At 38.3% G+C, this 15,441-nt stretch overlaps 1 protein-coding gene across 1 annotated transcript in view; it reads left to right on the forward strand.

The window, feature by feature from the left end:
• The window catches only part of zdhhc9 (zinc finger DHHC-type palmitoyltransferase 9), a 33,750-nt gene extending 20,561 nt beyond the window's left edge, over positions 1-13,189 (forward strand). Inside the window, exons 4-9 of the mRNA XM_049484038.1 lie at positions 129-266; positions 1,130-1,176; positions 2,865-2,969; positions 5,559-5,662; positions 6,070-6,178; positions 7,083-13,189. Coding sequence (XP_049339995.1) covers positions 129-266; positions 1,130-1,176; positions 2,865-2,969; positions 5,559-5,662; positions 6,070-6,178; positions 7,083-7,262 — 683 coding nt within the window. The 3' untranslated portion in view covers positions 7,263-13,189. The remainder of the gene's footprint in view (positions 1-128; positions 267-1,129; positions 1,177-2,864; positions 2,970-5,558; positions 5,663-6,069; positions 6,179-7,082) is intronic.
• Positions 13,190-15,441: the final 2,252 nt, after the last annotated feature.

The raw sequence follows: 15,441 nt of genomic DNA on the forward strand, positions 1-15,441 counted from the left end.
CTTGAGTTTGTTACAAATGTAGCATTGTATTATTTTATCATTGTCTGATTAGTTCTGTCTTTCTTGTCTTTTCTTGGTCAGATGTGTAACTCTACTGTCTTTCTCTGTGTCTGTCTTTCTTTTTCTAGATCGTTTTGACCACCACTGTCCGTGGGTTGGAAACTGCGTGGGGAAGAGGAACTACCGCTACTTCTACCTGTTCACCCTCTCCCTCTCCCTCCTCACCATCTACATCTTCACGTTCGACATCGTCCACGTCGCGCTGCGTGAGTCTCATGTGGCTGAGTGTGTGTGGGGGTGGGGCCTTGCGGAAATTAAATTTTCATATCAGCAGAGATCTGTGAAGATGAGGACACAGATCGATCCTTTCGGGCTGTTAATGTTAATGTTAATGAAAGGCCTCGGCTGGCAGGGCGTGTCAGATACCCGTGTGCTTTTACCATGCCGACAGTGAGCAGTGCAGCAAACGCCAAGTAATAAGCTATCACAGGCTTATTAAAGCAGGAGAAGGTTCCAGATCTTCTGAAGGCCCCTGATGCGCTTCAGTTAACGGCTGGATGACATGCCTTGCCTTTCATCTTCCTCTGCTTCTGACTGCTCCCATGCAAAGACAGCAGGAGGCAGACGGGCGGGCAGGCAGTGAGGGAGGGAGGGAGTAAGGGAGTGATGGAATAAGTGCGATAGAAGAAGAAGGAGAAAGAGAGAGAGACAGTGCACAGTTGCCAAGCAGTGCTAGAATTCCACAGTGTGCCGTAGCCGACCGAATAGACTTGAAGTCTGGCTAATTAGCTCAGAGCCTGTGATCGCAATTTAGGGCGTAGCTCAGGCTGAATGTCAGCACTAATTTTAAAGCATGATTTTTTAATGTTAGATAATAAGTGAGGGGAATACTGATGAGCAGCGCTGGCATAATGAGCCCAGGCTGGGTGCGTGCTGGGGGTTAGATGAAAGTTTGACTAGGTGTGTGGGTGGGTATATATGTGTGGGATGTCGTTCTGTGAGGCTTCTCTCGTTTAATAATAAAAGAAAGCGAGAGAAAGAGATGTAAGAAGATGTACAGTGTCTGTGTACTGGATTTCGTGGGTTTAAGAACACTGTTTGAACAATAAACAATGTTTTATTTCTACAGGATCGATGGACTCTGGATTTTTGAACACTCTTAAGGAAACCCCTGGAACATATCCTTTCATGTGAGCTCTGATTAAGCTCTAACAGGACAGTACTATAGAACATTGTTCTTTAATTCTGGTCCTGGTGCCCCCCTGCCTGGTACAATTTAGAGGATTTTCTCCTTTAACACACTTTAACACATTCCCTGTAACTCTGAAAGAGCTTGTTAATCATCATTATAAGGATATGAGCAGGGCTTTATAACTTTGTAATACATTTTCACACAAAATAAGGCTTGCATTTTTTATGTAGAAGTTTATTACATTGTTGAGAAGCACATAATCATCTCTGATAATCATAATCACCTGTTTCAGCTTATAAAAGCCTTACACAGCCTGTATGATTCTCAGATATTAAGCCTATAAAATATGAGTAGTCACATTTTTGCCCAATGAGATTTGTTGGCGCAGTGATATAAACTTAAAACAGTGAGTGAAAGGTCGTTCATAAGCTGCAAAGGTTATGATAGGGCAGAAAAACAGGCAGTGCTGCAGTACACTGATAATTATACAGTAAAGTTGCTAGTAACTATAACTATTATATAAGCCTGGATAAGTTTAAATTACTTAAATAAGGTTGTAGGTTATTGCTATAATTTTATTAAGCTATGTTTACTGATTTTTTCATGTTATTTAGTTAATTATACTTAAAACGTTAAGTTATTATGCCTAAATTGTAACTTTTTGTGAAATCAATTTGCACAATAATTCTACTAAGTATTTTATGTCTAGGTGAATAATTTGGATTAGTCTAATCAAAATTATTCAGACCAAACAGCCCAAACGTTATTACATGCTAATTCAACTAAAAGATATCACTTTGAATTTAAAGTATATATGTGTCCAATTCAAAATAGTTGAGTACTGTTTGGAAATACCTTTTTTTAACATAAAACTGTTTAATTTATTCAACTTCAGACTAATTGTGGGTTTACAGTGTACTAGGATATGACTGTCTTTGAGTGCACTTGTTCCACACAGCAGAATTATTGTAAAAGATTCCCATCTGATTCCTTTTATTTATTTTTATGAATAAAGGTTAATCTACAGTTACAGTAGATACAGGAATTATAAGTCATTAATCATTTAAGTCCAATTTAAACTGACTAAAATGTACGTGTGAAAACACATTTAGATACATTTGGGAACAATAACGTTGCTGTTATAAACTTGCTGAGTCATACTGTACTCAGGTCTAACTTGAGTCAAGTTTTATTGGTCTTATCACATAGTAAAGTGATTAGCAAGTGTTGCCAAGGTTCTATCATGACGTAAAGCCTGGTGTGTGGTCAAAGGTCTGTATATAAAGAATATTATGATGGCTATGAACTGTAACCTTAGTCTTGTTTAAAAAAACAGAATTATTTCTGATATTGTTTTTTTTTTATATATATATTAAAATACATTAATGTTTCAGAACTGTGGAACCTTTTTGATCTTTGAACAGAAAACACCAGAGTTTGTTTGAATACATGGAAACAATCCCATCATATCAGACCAGACCTATCAACTCTGAACATACACTGAACACACTGTACACCAGTCAGATTGATTCAGAGGGCTGTTGCTTATAATACCATGTCCAGTAAATGTAAATGTAATAGCTAGTGAACGTATTATTGGATGTTCATGCAAAGCAGACAGGAAGATCAGTGTGACTGTGTTCACTGTGTTATTTCCTTAACTCTTCACCCCACTGTAATCGAGGTCCTGGTGTGTTTCTTCACGCTCTGGTCTGTGGTGGGACTGACCGGCTTCCACACGTACCTGATCTCCCTCAACCAGACCACGAATGAGGACGTGAGTGCTCTATACTGAACATTAACTACTGCAGTAAACACAAAAACACAACAAACTTTCAGGAACAATCTGTAAAATGTCTGCTGAAATTTGCACTTTACTCACAAATACTGTACCAGTCAAAAATGTGGTCTTTTTCTTTCATGGTAAATGAATACTGAAGTCATTCAGACTATGAAGGACCATGTAATGAATCTTGTAGTAACTTAAAATTGTTAAACAAACCAAAATACAGTATTACAGTACACAGTATTTAAAAATGCATTCAGGTGCTTTTATCTGGGGAGCAGTTAACTTGCGTTTTTTTAGGCTGGTAACTCTGATTAACTTATCCTGTGCAACCTAGGAAACTCTTGCTCTTTTCCCAATGAGAGCCAGTTTAATCATAATGTTTTTTGTGGTCTTTGGCACTGTACTTGAGGAGTTAGGTAGTCCTTACCATAATATGGATCAGAACATTACTCAAATAGGGCTATTCACTGTATACCAGCTCTACTTCTTCACAGCTTACAAATTATGCTCTCAAACACATTAAGAGGCAAGAATTCAATAATTAACTCTTGACGAGTTCAGCACAGCTGTTAACTGAAAGCCTGAATTCTAGGTGACTCTACCTCATAAAGCTGACTGAGAAAATCCGGCCAAGATGTTCAAAGCTGTCATCTAAATTAGAGGTGTTACTTTAAAAAATCTAAAATCTAAAACATATCCTGATTTATTTAAAATAATGAAAAGAAAAAAAAAAAAACAATTGTCGTACTGTTTACATAGTATACTACAATGCAAATGTGCAGGTTTATTGTTAAACTATCAGTGTCTTGAATATAATACTGGATTTTAAGTTTTGTGGCTCTTGCAATGACAGTAAAGGTAATTCTATATCTAATTTTAATGTACCTGCCTCAGCAGAGTACTCGCTGCTGTCACATGACTGCAGAGATGACAGTATGCGCTGAACTGTGGTAAACTCTTCGAGGCGTTAAAACTAGTCAGCTGTCACCTTGGCAACAGTGCTGTCGAAGGCTGGCTTGTAGGAGAGAGGGAAAACTATTGAACGTGAATTTTTCTACCACTGTGTAACTGCAGTACACTCTGCTGTACACAAACACACACACTTTCCTACACATGCACTACACACATCCTTACACTTGTAAAGAGCTGACCTTGTGCTTTGTATGTGTGTGTGTGTGTGTGTGTTGGAAGTGTTCTGCAGCAGGGAGGTTTATTTATGCTGGAGAATAGTGATTTCCTGATCTGACTGCAGAGTAGTTATGGGTGGAATTCACTTTTTTCTACTGTCTTTTAATATTACTGTGATCTTCGGTAATATTTGTGTAATATTAAGAGTAAGCTGCTCAAGGACTGCAGAAGATTTAAATGTTAAAGCCCTCACAAATTTTATCAATGAAGTGTGGAGCTACTTTGAGGTTGTTAAGGGTGTAAAAATAGGCCACTATCGCTAACATTGTAAGCCTGTTGGGAGCATCGGCTAAAAGTGCTGTATTTTGGAATTCTGGGGGTGAATGGTTCCCAACTTTTCCTAGGGAGGTCCTGATGAGAGCCAGTTTCATCATAACGTGCTATACAGTATAACTATTATATTTCCCAACTGTACTGCAGAACCTGTAGTTCTGGAGCTGTTGCACGTTCACACTTTACTGACTGTAATGATTCATTTATAACGCTCCCTGCCAGCACTTTATCTATCATGTCACTGTTACTGTGCACAGAGTGAGAGAGAGAGGGAGAGAGAGAGTGTAGAAAGGGATGGTGGTGGTGTGAAGTGGGGGGGGTTGATGTTTTTAGTTGACACATTAGTACTTGTCAGTGTGTTGTTTGTGTGAATGTGATCTTGCTAATAATAGACGTATCAATACCTGCCGACGGTGGTACAGATCACATACACACACACATACACACACACAAACGCACAAACACCCAAACATATGCACACACACACACACACAGAGGGTAAGGGTAAATGGCTGGTGATTTATCGAGAGGCGTGGATGTAAAGGGCACCTTCAAACATGAGCCTGAGCTTCTCTCCGAGAGCAGCTCCTATTTTTACTGCAGGAGAAAGTGACAGCTCGATGGAGTCTTTTGTCTTTTCATAATAAGGCCCATTTCTAATTTAACCACAGCTGCGCAGAAATAGAAGTCATTAAAGCTCGGTCCTATTATCCACTGCTTTTGATTCATACTTAAATTCACATCTAGGAAAAGATAAAAGACTCCTCGCCAGCGCCAGAGCGGCCTTGTCTTACTCCCAGAGACGTGCATTCTTTAATTCCCTGACTGCGTCTGTTTTTACTAGGTCAAGCCAAACCCAGAGGGACTTACGACTAAAACTGAAACAGCGCTTTTGAATAAGATATAAGTAAGGCAGGAGGGAATTGTTTTGCCCAGGCATCTGTTGGAAGTGCCAGCTCCTAGCCTGGAGCAGCAGCAGCAGCTCAGCAGTAGGAGGAATATGAGAAGACAGTAGAAGCTTTGAGTTTGTTGGCTCTGTGTTGCGGTCGCTGGCAGTGTTATTTTCTATACAATTTTAGTTCTTAGTTCCCAATGCTCTGTGTCTTTGCTGTGCAGATAAAAGGCTCGTGGTCGGGGAAGAACAGGATTCAGAACCCATACAGCCACAAGAACATCATCAAGAACTGCTGTGAGGTGCTGTGTGGCCCCACTTACCCCAGGTAGGAATCATACCGACCATGTATTCACAATGTAAAAGCAATTTTATGAACAGTTTATTTACCTAAACCATTTAAAATGTCTTATCAACACTCTTAGCATCCACTTAAAATAACCTGGCATACCATAGCAATTATATAGCAACACCACAGCAACCACATAGCAACCACTTACATATTTCTCAGCAACACCCTGGCAACCATTTAAAATGTCTTAGCAACACCGTAGCATGAACATAAAAAACAACAAACCAGCAAACCATAGCAACCACCTGGCATACCATAGCAATCATATACCAACACCATAGCAACTTTAGATTAAATTTAATTTAAATTAGGAGGACCTAATTGTATACTGTAGCTAAACCCATTTTCTTTCTTTCCTTGCTTCTTTTTTCCCTTTTTTCTAGTGTGTTGGACAGAAGAGGGCTGATGTCTGTAGAAGCTCCTAGCTCCACCTCTTCCCCACCCACTCCAGACAATGCAGCCACTAAGAGCAACCCAGCTACCCCCAACACAGTACGTAAGAATTTATATAAAGGACCATGTATACTTCATTTAAGAATGACATTTTCTGCTGAAGGAGGGAAGGTTATGCCATGTGGGAATAAATGTGACAATGATATAAATCGATTTAAATGTACCCAACCAACTACATGGGTTTTCACAACACCTGAGCAACCATCTGGGATACTAGAGCAGCTATCTAGCAACCACCTGAAATACCATAACTTTCAACAGTACAGCACTCATTTAACAACCACTTAGTAACATTACGAATACCACCTTGCAACCACTTAGTAACATCATAGCATTCACTACAAATTACCCAGCAACACCCCAGCAACCATCTGGGATACCATAGCAATTATATACCAGCACCAAAGCAACCATCTAGCAACCACTTAAATAAAATCTGAGCAAGCCCCTAGCAACCATTTAAAATATCTCAACAACTCAATAGCATCCGTTAACAAAAAAAAACTAGCAATATCATAATAACCACTTAGTAACCGCTTAAAAAAATCTCAGCAACACCCTAACAACCATATAAAATGTTTCAGCAACACCATATCATCTGCTTAAAAAATCACCTAGCAACACCACATTTGTGTGTACTTCTCAGAAATTTGTTTTATATGGTTTATACACACAAAAAAATATTCTCTAGAACAGTGCATGTCAACCCACATCTTAATAATTTAACTTTCTTAAATTTATTATCGTCTAATGAATTAATTTCTTCAGACAAGTGTAGTCACTCACAGGAAATTAAACTTATTTATTTAAAAAAATAAAATGTATTTAGTTATTATTATTTTTAAAGCCCTGATCCAACATACTGTATCATTAAAGATCTTCTGTTTGCGACCTGTCTGTGGTTCCCATTGTGCTAACTGTCGCTCTCTCTACTAATCTACAGAAAACCACAGCTCCTCTGATTCCCAACGAACACACTCCCGATGAGGCGAAGCCCGGCATCGGCACACCCCCTCAGAAGACCAACGGCAGCATCCCGAAAGAGGGGAAACCATCCAGCCCCAGAGGCGCTAGCCCTAAAAGATCCCCCGCCCCTATTGTTGTAAAGGAGTCCGCCCACTAGACCTTCGCTGCGAACCTTTGAACGCGTATTTTGAAGGAACTTGAAGGAACGTTTGAACATTTTGAAGGAGCGGCGGCTTCTGGAACAGACACTCTCAGACAGGCTCAGAGCAGAGGCTGCTCATCGGTGGCCACGACCAGACAAACTTAAAGCCTCAAAGCTTCTCCACTTTTGTAGAAGTTTCTGAACATGGCTGCCTGAGCTCCTCTCTCACTGCTGAAAGCCTCTGGAGTCTTCTGAAGATTTCTGGAGTCACCTCGCCACCTTCTGTTCTTCTGCGAAAACGCTGCATGACCAAACACACGCAGAAGAGAAACGGCAACAAGCTGACTTGCGTTTTTGTTGATGGTCCACCTGCAATGCTTTCCTTGTTTAAGTACGGCCACTAGCCAATCGCCAGTCGTCAATGTACCATCAGAACTAACGCACACCATGTAGAACATCCTGTTCTAGATTCTGTAGAAGGTCCTATGCAACACACAAATATATGGTGGCTGTTCTTGAAGACGGCGAGTGAAATACTGAGTTCAGACTGGCATCATATTATTCTCAGACTGGGAATCTGAACATCGGACTGGATGTTTATTTATTTGAACGGTTGTGGTTCTCCATTGGTGCGACCGCAAAGGCACCCTGCTTCCTACATTCTGATCTGTTTTGAGTTACCCATTGTAGTCAATGAAGTGAGCTTCATGGAGTTGTGACTTCTGTTTCTTTTTCTGTTTTGTAAATGTTGTATATGGAAATAGTGAAAGCTGTGGTGCTTTTACAGAGACTTATGGTCAGGGCAGAAGGTTTCGGGACGGTATATGAAGGACGTGCGTACACAGCTCTTGTACTGTGTTTCAGAAAGCTGTTTGTATGTGTATAACGGTACGTGTCCACTTTCCACTTTGCCTCACCGGAACCTATTAATATACAATAGTTGCACTGCATTGGGAGCAGACTAATCAGAAAAGTAACATTTAATTTTCTATCAACTGGATACGGTATGAGCACCGCAAAGGGCCATATCTTGCACCCTGTGCAAGGCACGTCGCAATGCTTATTGCTATCGTACACCCTGCTAACAGTCTATTTTCACGCCTTCCATCTGCAAATAGCAACCGTGCTTGTGAACATATCTATGCTGATGGGTGTGGTGGTCTTGAGAAAAGGTGTGTTCATGTACATTTCTGCTGTATTATTATCTTGGCAACATGTAGATATGTTGTAAAAACTTTGCTGTTCCCTTAAATTAGTCCCATAAATTCAAAGCGTGAACGAGCAGGTTAGATTTCTCTCCCGAGAAACGTTGGACACATCTAGGTAGCTGCATCAATAAAATAGCAATCCGCCAAAGTCAGAGCTTATCTGGCTCTTAAAGGGAATGGCAAGTGACACGCTGATTGATTTATTTCACTTTAAGTCTAAAACCAAAACAAATTGTGTGTTTAAAAACACACATGATTAAATAAGAAAATGAGTACATGCCTTTTGCATTCGTTTTGAGCTGTGCAAGGTGTACTTTTCCTGTCATTATGATAGCAAAGACACACTGACACACTTTAGATCAAGCTGCACAGTGCACGGTTGTTAGCTCGCTTAATGATCTCTAAAATAGGGCCTATAGTGTCTAGCCAGTTGGAGAAGGATGTATTGGTACATCACATAGGGCTATATATTTGGAAGCACCTGGCTAAACAATATGTATCACTAGGCAAGCATTACATTTTAATATATATATTTACGACACATTGCAGTACTGTATTGATATATATTTATTGTGCGTTTTTCATTCAGATTCTAAGAACACTGTTAAAACACATCATGTGCATACAACTAGATTAAGGAACCCCTGTCTTTTAGCAATTTGCACATGCAAACTATAAATATATGAAACGTGATTTTGTGTTTTTGGGATTCAATACAGTATTGCACAACATATTAATACAATACTTCAATATATCGATATTTCTTTACGTATTTATTTAAAATATTGTGAGCTGATATCGACAATACCTGGATTTTCAGAATAAGATTAGAATATGATTGTTTAAAAATAGTACAAATAAGATTGCCTCTTACTTAAAGACTGTTTCTTTAACTATCAAACATTTAAAAGAGGCAAAAAAACAGCTAATGTTAAGCATAAGTAATGGGCTCCGACAATGGGCAATATGTTGATCAGCAAAAATGGTTGAGGTCATGTTCATATATTGAATCATTTAGATTTATTAGAATATAAATATAGTTAAAATATGCCTTCCTTGAGATACCTCAGATCCTGTTTTTTTGTTTTTGTTAATATCCTGTTTGTTAACAGATCTTCCAGCGTACAGTGAGCCGAGAGTGCAAGTGGACTCGTACCGTTAAGTATTAAAGCGTAGAGGTTGGCCTGTTGTTGACAGACACTAGTAACAGTGCCTTATGTAAAAGCTGCACTATCTCAGACAACTAAGGCCATTCGCTGAAAAACCCTCGGAATTTCCATGTTCATATACTACCCAGAATAGTGTATATTGTATATTGAGTATTAGAGATGGCTTCTCTTTTTGTCTTTCTTATTTATTTTTTTTTTATTTATCAGAGCACCAATGATACCTTGACAAGCAAAAAGAAAAAGAAAGCAAGCCATGGTGTATAATCATAGTGTACATAGTGTAAAAACATTCTGCGAAGCTGTGGACGTTCTGAAGAAAGTGGATGAATTTGCCTCAGTAGTCGTTTAGGCCTGTCACGATAAATGCTAAATATATTATTGCTAATTTTATTAATATTACGATAATATAATAGCATTATAATGCATTTGCACCCTTTTCAATATTAACAATATTCAGACACGGGTTTAAAATATATGTGTATATACATATATTATTTATTTATTTTTATTTTTTTTAATTAAAGCAGCAGTCCCAAAGATTTAGTTTCTTTTAAATTGAAAATTTCTGTAGTATTTTTGATTTAGAAGTTGTAATGCTGACAGTGTCCTGACATGATCTAATCTAAATCTATTTATTCTAAAAACAGAAACAGAGTGGTTTGGTAGGTTTGTAGGATGTACAGTAATTGCTTTCTACATTTTGACAGTATTTCATACCGCCTCTAAATCCCTCAAATCCCCCAAAACACACAGATTGTCGCTTTAACTATTAAACATAAATTAAACATGCATGTTCATGGGCTAACCTTACTAAGTAATGGCCTCAATGGGACACAATGCACAATATCTGCATCAGCAAAACCGATTGAGGTCATGTGCATATGTTTATGTTATGTTTAATGGTAATTAATATATCGTAATTATCGTGACAGGTCTAGTGGCCATGCTCCTTTCTACTGCAACTAACTGCACTGGACTGGACTCATTTAATGAGGTCATCCCAGAACTGCCTCCACCAGCTTCATCATCTTCTTCATCATCACCATCATCTTTCTCCTCCTCTCCTGGTCTTTCATCTTTAGGCAATTTCCGTTCTGTTATTGTCCCTTTCTCTCCGTCCTGCAGTGAGCGAGCGATATAATCACTCTAAGCTCTAAGCTGAGCATCAGTGCTGTGAAAGGAAGGGAACGGATGGGTTTTAGTTCTAATAATCTCCACACATCTGTCCGCGTCACGCTGAGGGACGACCCAGAGGGAGCTGATGAACGTGTTTACAGTGCCTGACCTGCAGAGGTGAAGTGAAGGGAGGGACACTAAAGAATGTGTTAAATGATGGTGGGTTTAGTGGGGGACGTATTTAACCCGAGCTAGTCTGTGATCTGTGCAAGTGTCTTTTTTAAAATTATTTTCTTTCTACATTATTCTGCTTCTTCTTCTTCGTTTGTAAGGTAGAATAGAGCCGCCCTCTGTGTGCGTGCTTATGGAAATTGTTTGTAGAAGGATGTTGTTGGTGTACTATGATGAATGACTGCAATTAACATTTACGAAATTCGTAATAATTACTAAAGCCTACGGAATGTTGTATGCCGAATTTAATTTGTGGCCTACTTTTTTTGTGCAAGCCGGAATGAAATAGAGGACAGTTTATGATTTATGTTTTTTTTTTTTTTTTGCGCTATGCCTAAGCGGAATCTATTTTTTATATGTGAAAAAGACGAAGAGCAAGCAAGACAGTATTTGTGTTTTTCATTAAAAGAGGACTGTATGCCTGTAGAGCTCAGTGTAGAAACCACATTGAGTCAGGGCGTTTTCACACCTGAAAGTACAGACCTGGGTTGGTTTTGGTTTTGCACTTCAATTTAGCGACTACATTAAAGAACTTTGCTGAAGTTCCATCACCATTGTGGGATGCACACATACTCCCTATACTTGACATTTAATGGGATGTATGAATGAATGAAGTTACTCTTATATGGCATTTTTCTAGATGCCCAAGTATATTTTACAATCACCTTTTACAAACTATCATTTACACTCAGCACTCATCAACACACACTGGTGAGAAGCAGCAGCCAATCATGCACAGCATACTCTCAACCGGAAACCCCGTCCACTTAGAGGACTTCATCTGGGACAGAGGAGCTGACCCAGAACAGAGTGCCAATCCATATTTGGGCATACAGTCGTACACACATTCACACTAGGACTATTTAAAGTACCTGATTTACTTGATTCTACCTTGTTTAGTCCAAATTAATGTTGCAGGTGTAAACAGTGCAACAAACCACAGTCTGGGCGAACAGACCAAAACGGTCTGATTTACTTGCAGTATGAAAAACACTTTTTATAGATGGTTTAGTCTTTTGTCACCCATTAAAGAACAATGAAAAAAGAAAAATACTGGTGTTGTGCTAAAATCCGACTCCCCTTGGCGTCCACTCGCATCACTTCACAGTATGGATACAACGTATAATGCTGTACTCCTGTATCTACTGTAACTGTAGATTATTAACCCTTATTTATATACAGAAATAAAAGGAATCCAAAGGGAATTTGATTAATACACTCGTTCTGCTGTGAGACGCTTCGAATGCTTCGAAGTGTGTATGATTTTGGCAGGGAGGCTGAATTCAGCACAACACCTGGAATGGTAACTTGCTGTAAACTAACATCTGATGCATCTGACCCATCTGACGCAGTTTTTTTAGTGCACTTAGTCACTAAACTTCAGTGTGAAACCAAAACTGACAGTGGAAAAAACCCATGAAACTTGGTTCACACACTTTCAGGTGTGAAAACACCCCAAGTAAAAACTGGTCCTTTCTGAAAGCTTGTAGGTTTTATTAGATATTTTTGCATGTTAACTCATTTGCGTATGATTTTAAGAGCCTTCTCCATTTGTTCGCAGTCTTATATTTTCATCTGCACCTTGAAGATCCAGTAGGGAATCGCTGCAACCAGCAGGCCACAGTCTGTGCTGCTTTTCAGAGGCCTTTGTCTAGAGACAGCAGGACAGGACAGAACAAATTAGTCAATTCTTGTATTAGACTTAAAGATGAATTGCTCAAATTGGTATAATTTAGTGATTTTTTTAGTTATGCTTATTGATACACTATAAAATGTTTATGTTTTGCTTATTATATCTGAATCTGCCCTTGTTGTGTATCTAAAGGCTTAAGAACCTGGATGATCACTCTGCACTGCTACTGTCCCCAGAGAGGGTCTGAATCTGATTCTGTCCAGCCCAGAGGTTGGTAGTGTTTGTCACGGTAGCTGTAAATTGATAAACTACGTGAAGTTTGAATTCGATTAGCAGTATGTCCTAATGCCAAGCCGTTCTAGGGGTTAATATATATTGGAAAATTAGGAAATGAAGGTCCGCTCTAGATATATGTTTACAGTGTATAATGTATACAATATATAAGATAACATCACGAGTTGAATTATGATCACTTTTCTTTGTATTAACACTGTGATTCTCCCATACTTCACTTCTTTTTACATGCTGGATTGGTGTGTGTGTGTATGTATGTTCATTAAATTATACCAAGTCTTATTAATATTATTCACACTTGTTGCATCATAAATATATATACCCTGATATACACTGTTTCTTTTGAAATTAAGAGTATTAGACAACGACTGGTTATGAATTGAATGGAACGACAAACTGTGTTTTAAATTCTGTGACGGTCAATGCAGGAAAGTACAACACAACCAGACTGGAACATGTTCAGCAGTATCCATGCAGCCTGTCTGAAACACTAAAACTGATAAAGCTACTGACTAACTGACATGAGTTTCACTTTAATTTATTGAAACAACAAACCAAAACTTCAAACTATCCCTTATATTTGACAATATTTAATTAACTTTACATGTCCTTACTTATCTTAAGTTCAGAACAATAGTGTTTTATACCATTGCTTTGCTTGATCTGATATTATTTATTATAACGTTTTTTTTTTTTTTTTTTTTTTTTACCAAGACAGAGGTGCAATGGTGATTGTATGTGGTGGGGTCAGTTTTGCTTGGGCACCGCTGCAGCATTGCTGTAGGACTGCACAATAATGGGACAAACTGATTTTGTAATATTTTCACCACATTTTTCAGTGATCTAACATGCCATGATATTTATAAACCAGCCTATATATCATGCACTAATAGAGACAATGTAATAATAGATATTGTTGTTTCGATATAATTAGACACAATATATTATAAAATATTTTGTTTCTGGTGGCAAAACAATAAAATATAAAATGTATTTATATAGCACTTTTAAAAACTGACAAATACAGTGAAAGTAATTAAAAATTCCTAGTTAGACTTCATTTAATCTTTGTATACTTTGAATAATGATGACATACTTAGATACTGGTGCTGGGAGTGGGTGGATGCCAATGTTTCTGTGTCTATGTTACTTTCTGGCTCTCTTCCTTTAGTTAGACTGTTTTATTCAGACCTGCCGAACTCCTTTTCACAATTTACAGCTTTTAAAATGTTGCATACTGCACATTACTACAACAAAGAATGTACAGTATTAATCTTACTAGTGCAAGTTTAATAGGTTAGTATACAAAATACACTGCCTGGCCAAAAAAAGGTCACACACTCTAATATTATGTTGGACCGCCTTTAGCTTTAAATGTAGGATAAGCTTCTGCAATGTCACAAGATTTATTTCAATCCAGTGTTGCATTAATTCATTTTTCTCCAAGATCTTGCAGCAGCATTGATGATGGTAGAGTCTGACCACTGCACAAAGCAGCTCTTCTCCATCCAGCACATCCCAAAGATTCTCAATGAGGTTAAGATCTGGACTCTGTGATGAACTCTCTCTCAATCCATGTGTGAAAATGATGATCTCATGCTCCCTGAATCACTGTTTCACAATTCCAGTACCATAAATTCTGACATTGTTATCTTGGAATATGCTTGTGTTCATCAGGGAAGAAAAAAAATCCATTGATGGAATAACCTGGTCTATGTTCAGTATATTCAGGTAGTCAGCTGACCTCATTCTTTCAGCACATTCTGACCAACTGCAGCATCAACTGCACATCATTTACTTACTTAAAGCTACACTAGGTAGTATTGAGATTTTGTGTACGTGGGCTCCCCCTACAGTTGCAGAGTGTAATAATTGTTTCAGGCGGATTAGTTTCTGGGTTTCACAGACACATTCAGTCTCTTTCCAGCTTCTGCCAGAGTGTCTGTATGTTAGTTAGTAAAGAATGAACCAGTAGTTCTTGTAGAACTGTTAGAACTAAAGGTCGGAAAGCAGGTCGCAGTTCTCGCGAGCGTTGGTTGCGGCCGTTTCGGAAAACTTACAGAGTCTGGTTTGAGCTCAGAGGAGCTCCGGCACAGACACGAGAGCACTGCTATTCCTCCTATTACACCTCAATGCAGTGCTGCAGTGAGTTTCAAGCTGTAATTTCACTTCTTTAAAAAGATAAAAAATCAAGGAAATCCTACCTAGTGGGGCTTTAAATTTGGATGGAGAAATTTATTTGGCCAGGCAGTGTATTAATGTACTACTATTTCATGCTTTTATACTTTTCATAACTTTTATAACTCATTGCAAGTTCTGTAGCTGTCATGCAGATATGAATAGCTCCACCCTTTCTGTTTCGTATTGCATTTTGGGATGATACGATCATACTACAAAAACTAAAAATCCCCAAAATACTGTGAATATTAGATTATACTCAACTTTCACAATGTTATGTATACTACACACTACATACTACATAAGTTTGCATTAATTATTAGTATGGAATTAGCCATAGTAATAATTTGTAATTATTGATTTAT

This window comes from Astyanax mexicanus, chromosome 10, assembly GCF_023375975.1.
Source record: "Astyanax mexicanus isolate ESR-SI-001 chromosome 10, AstMex3_surface, whole genome shotgun sequence".
NCBI classification, from domain to species: Eukaryota; Metazoa; Chordata; class Actinopteri; order Characiformes; family Acestrorhamphidae; genus Astyanax; species Astyanax mexicanus.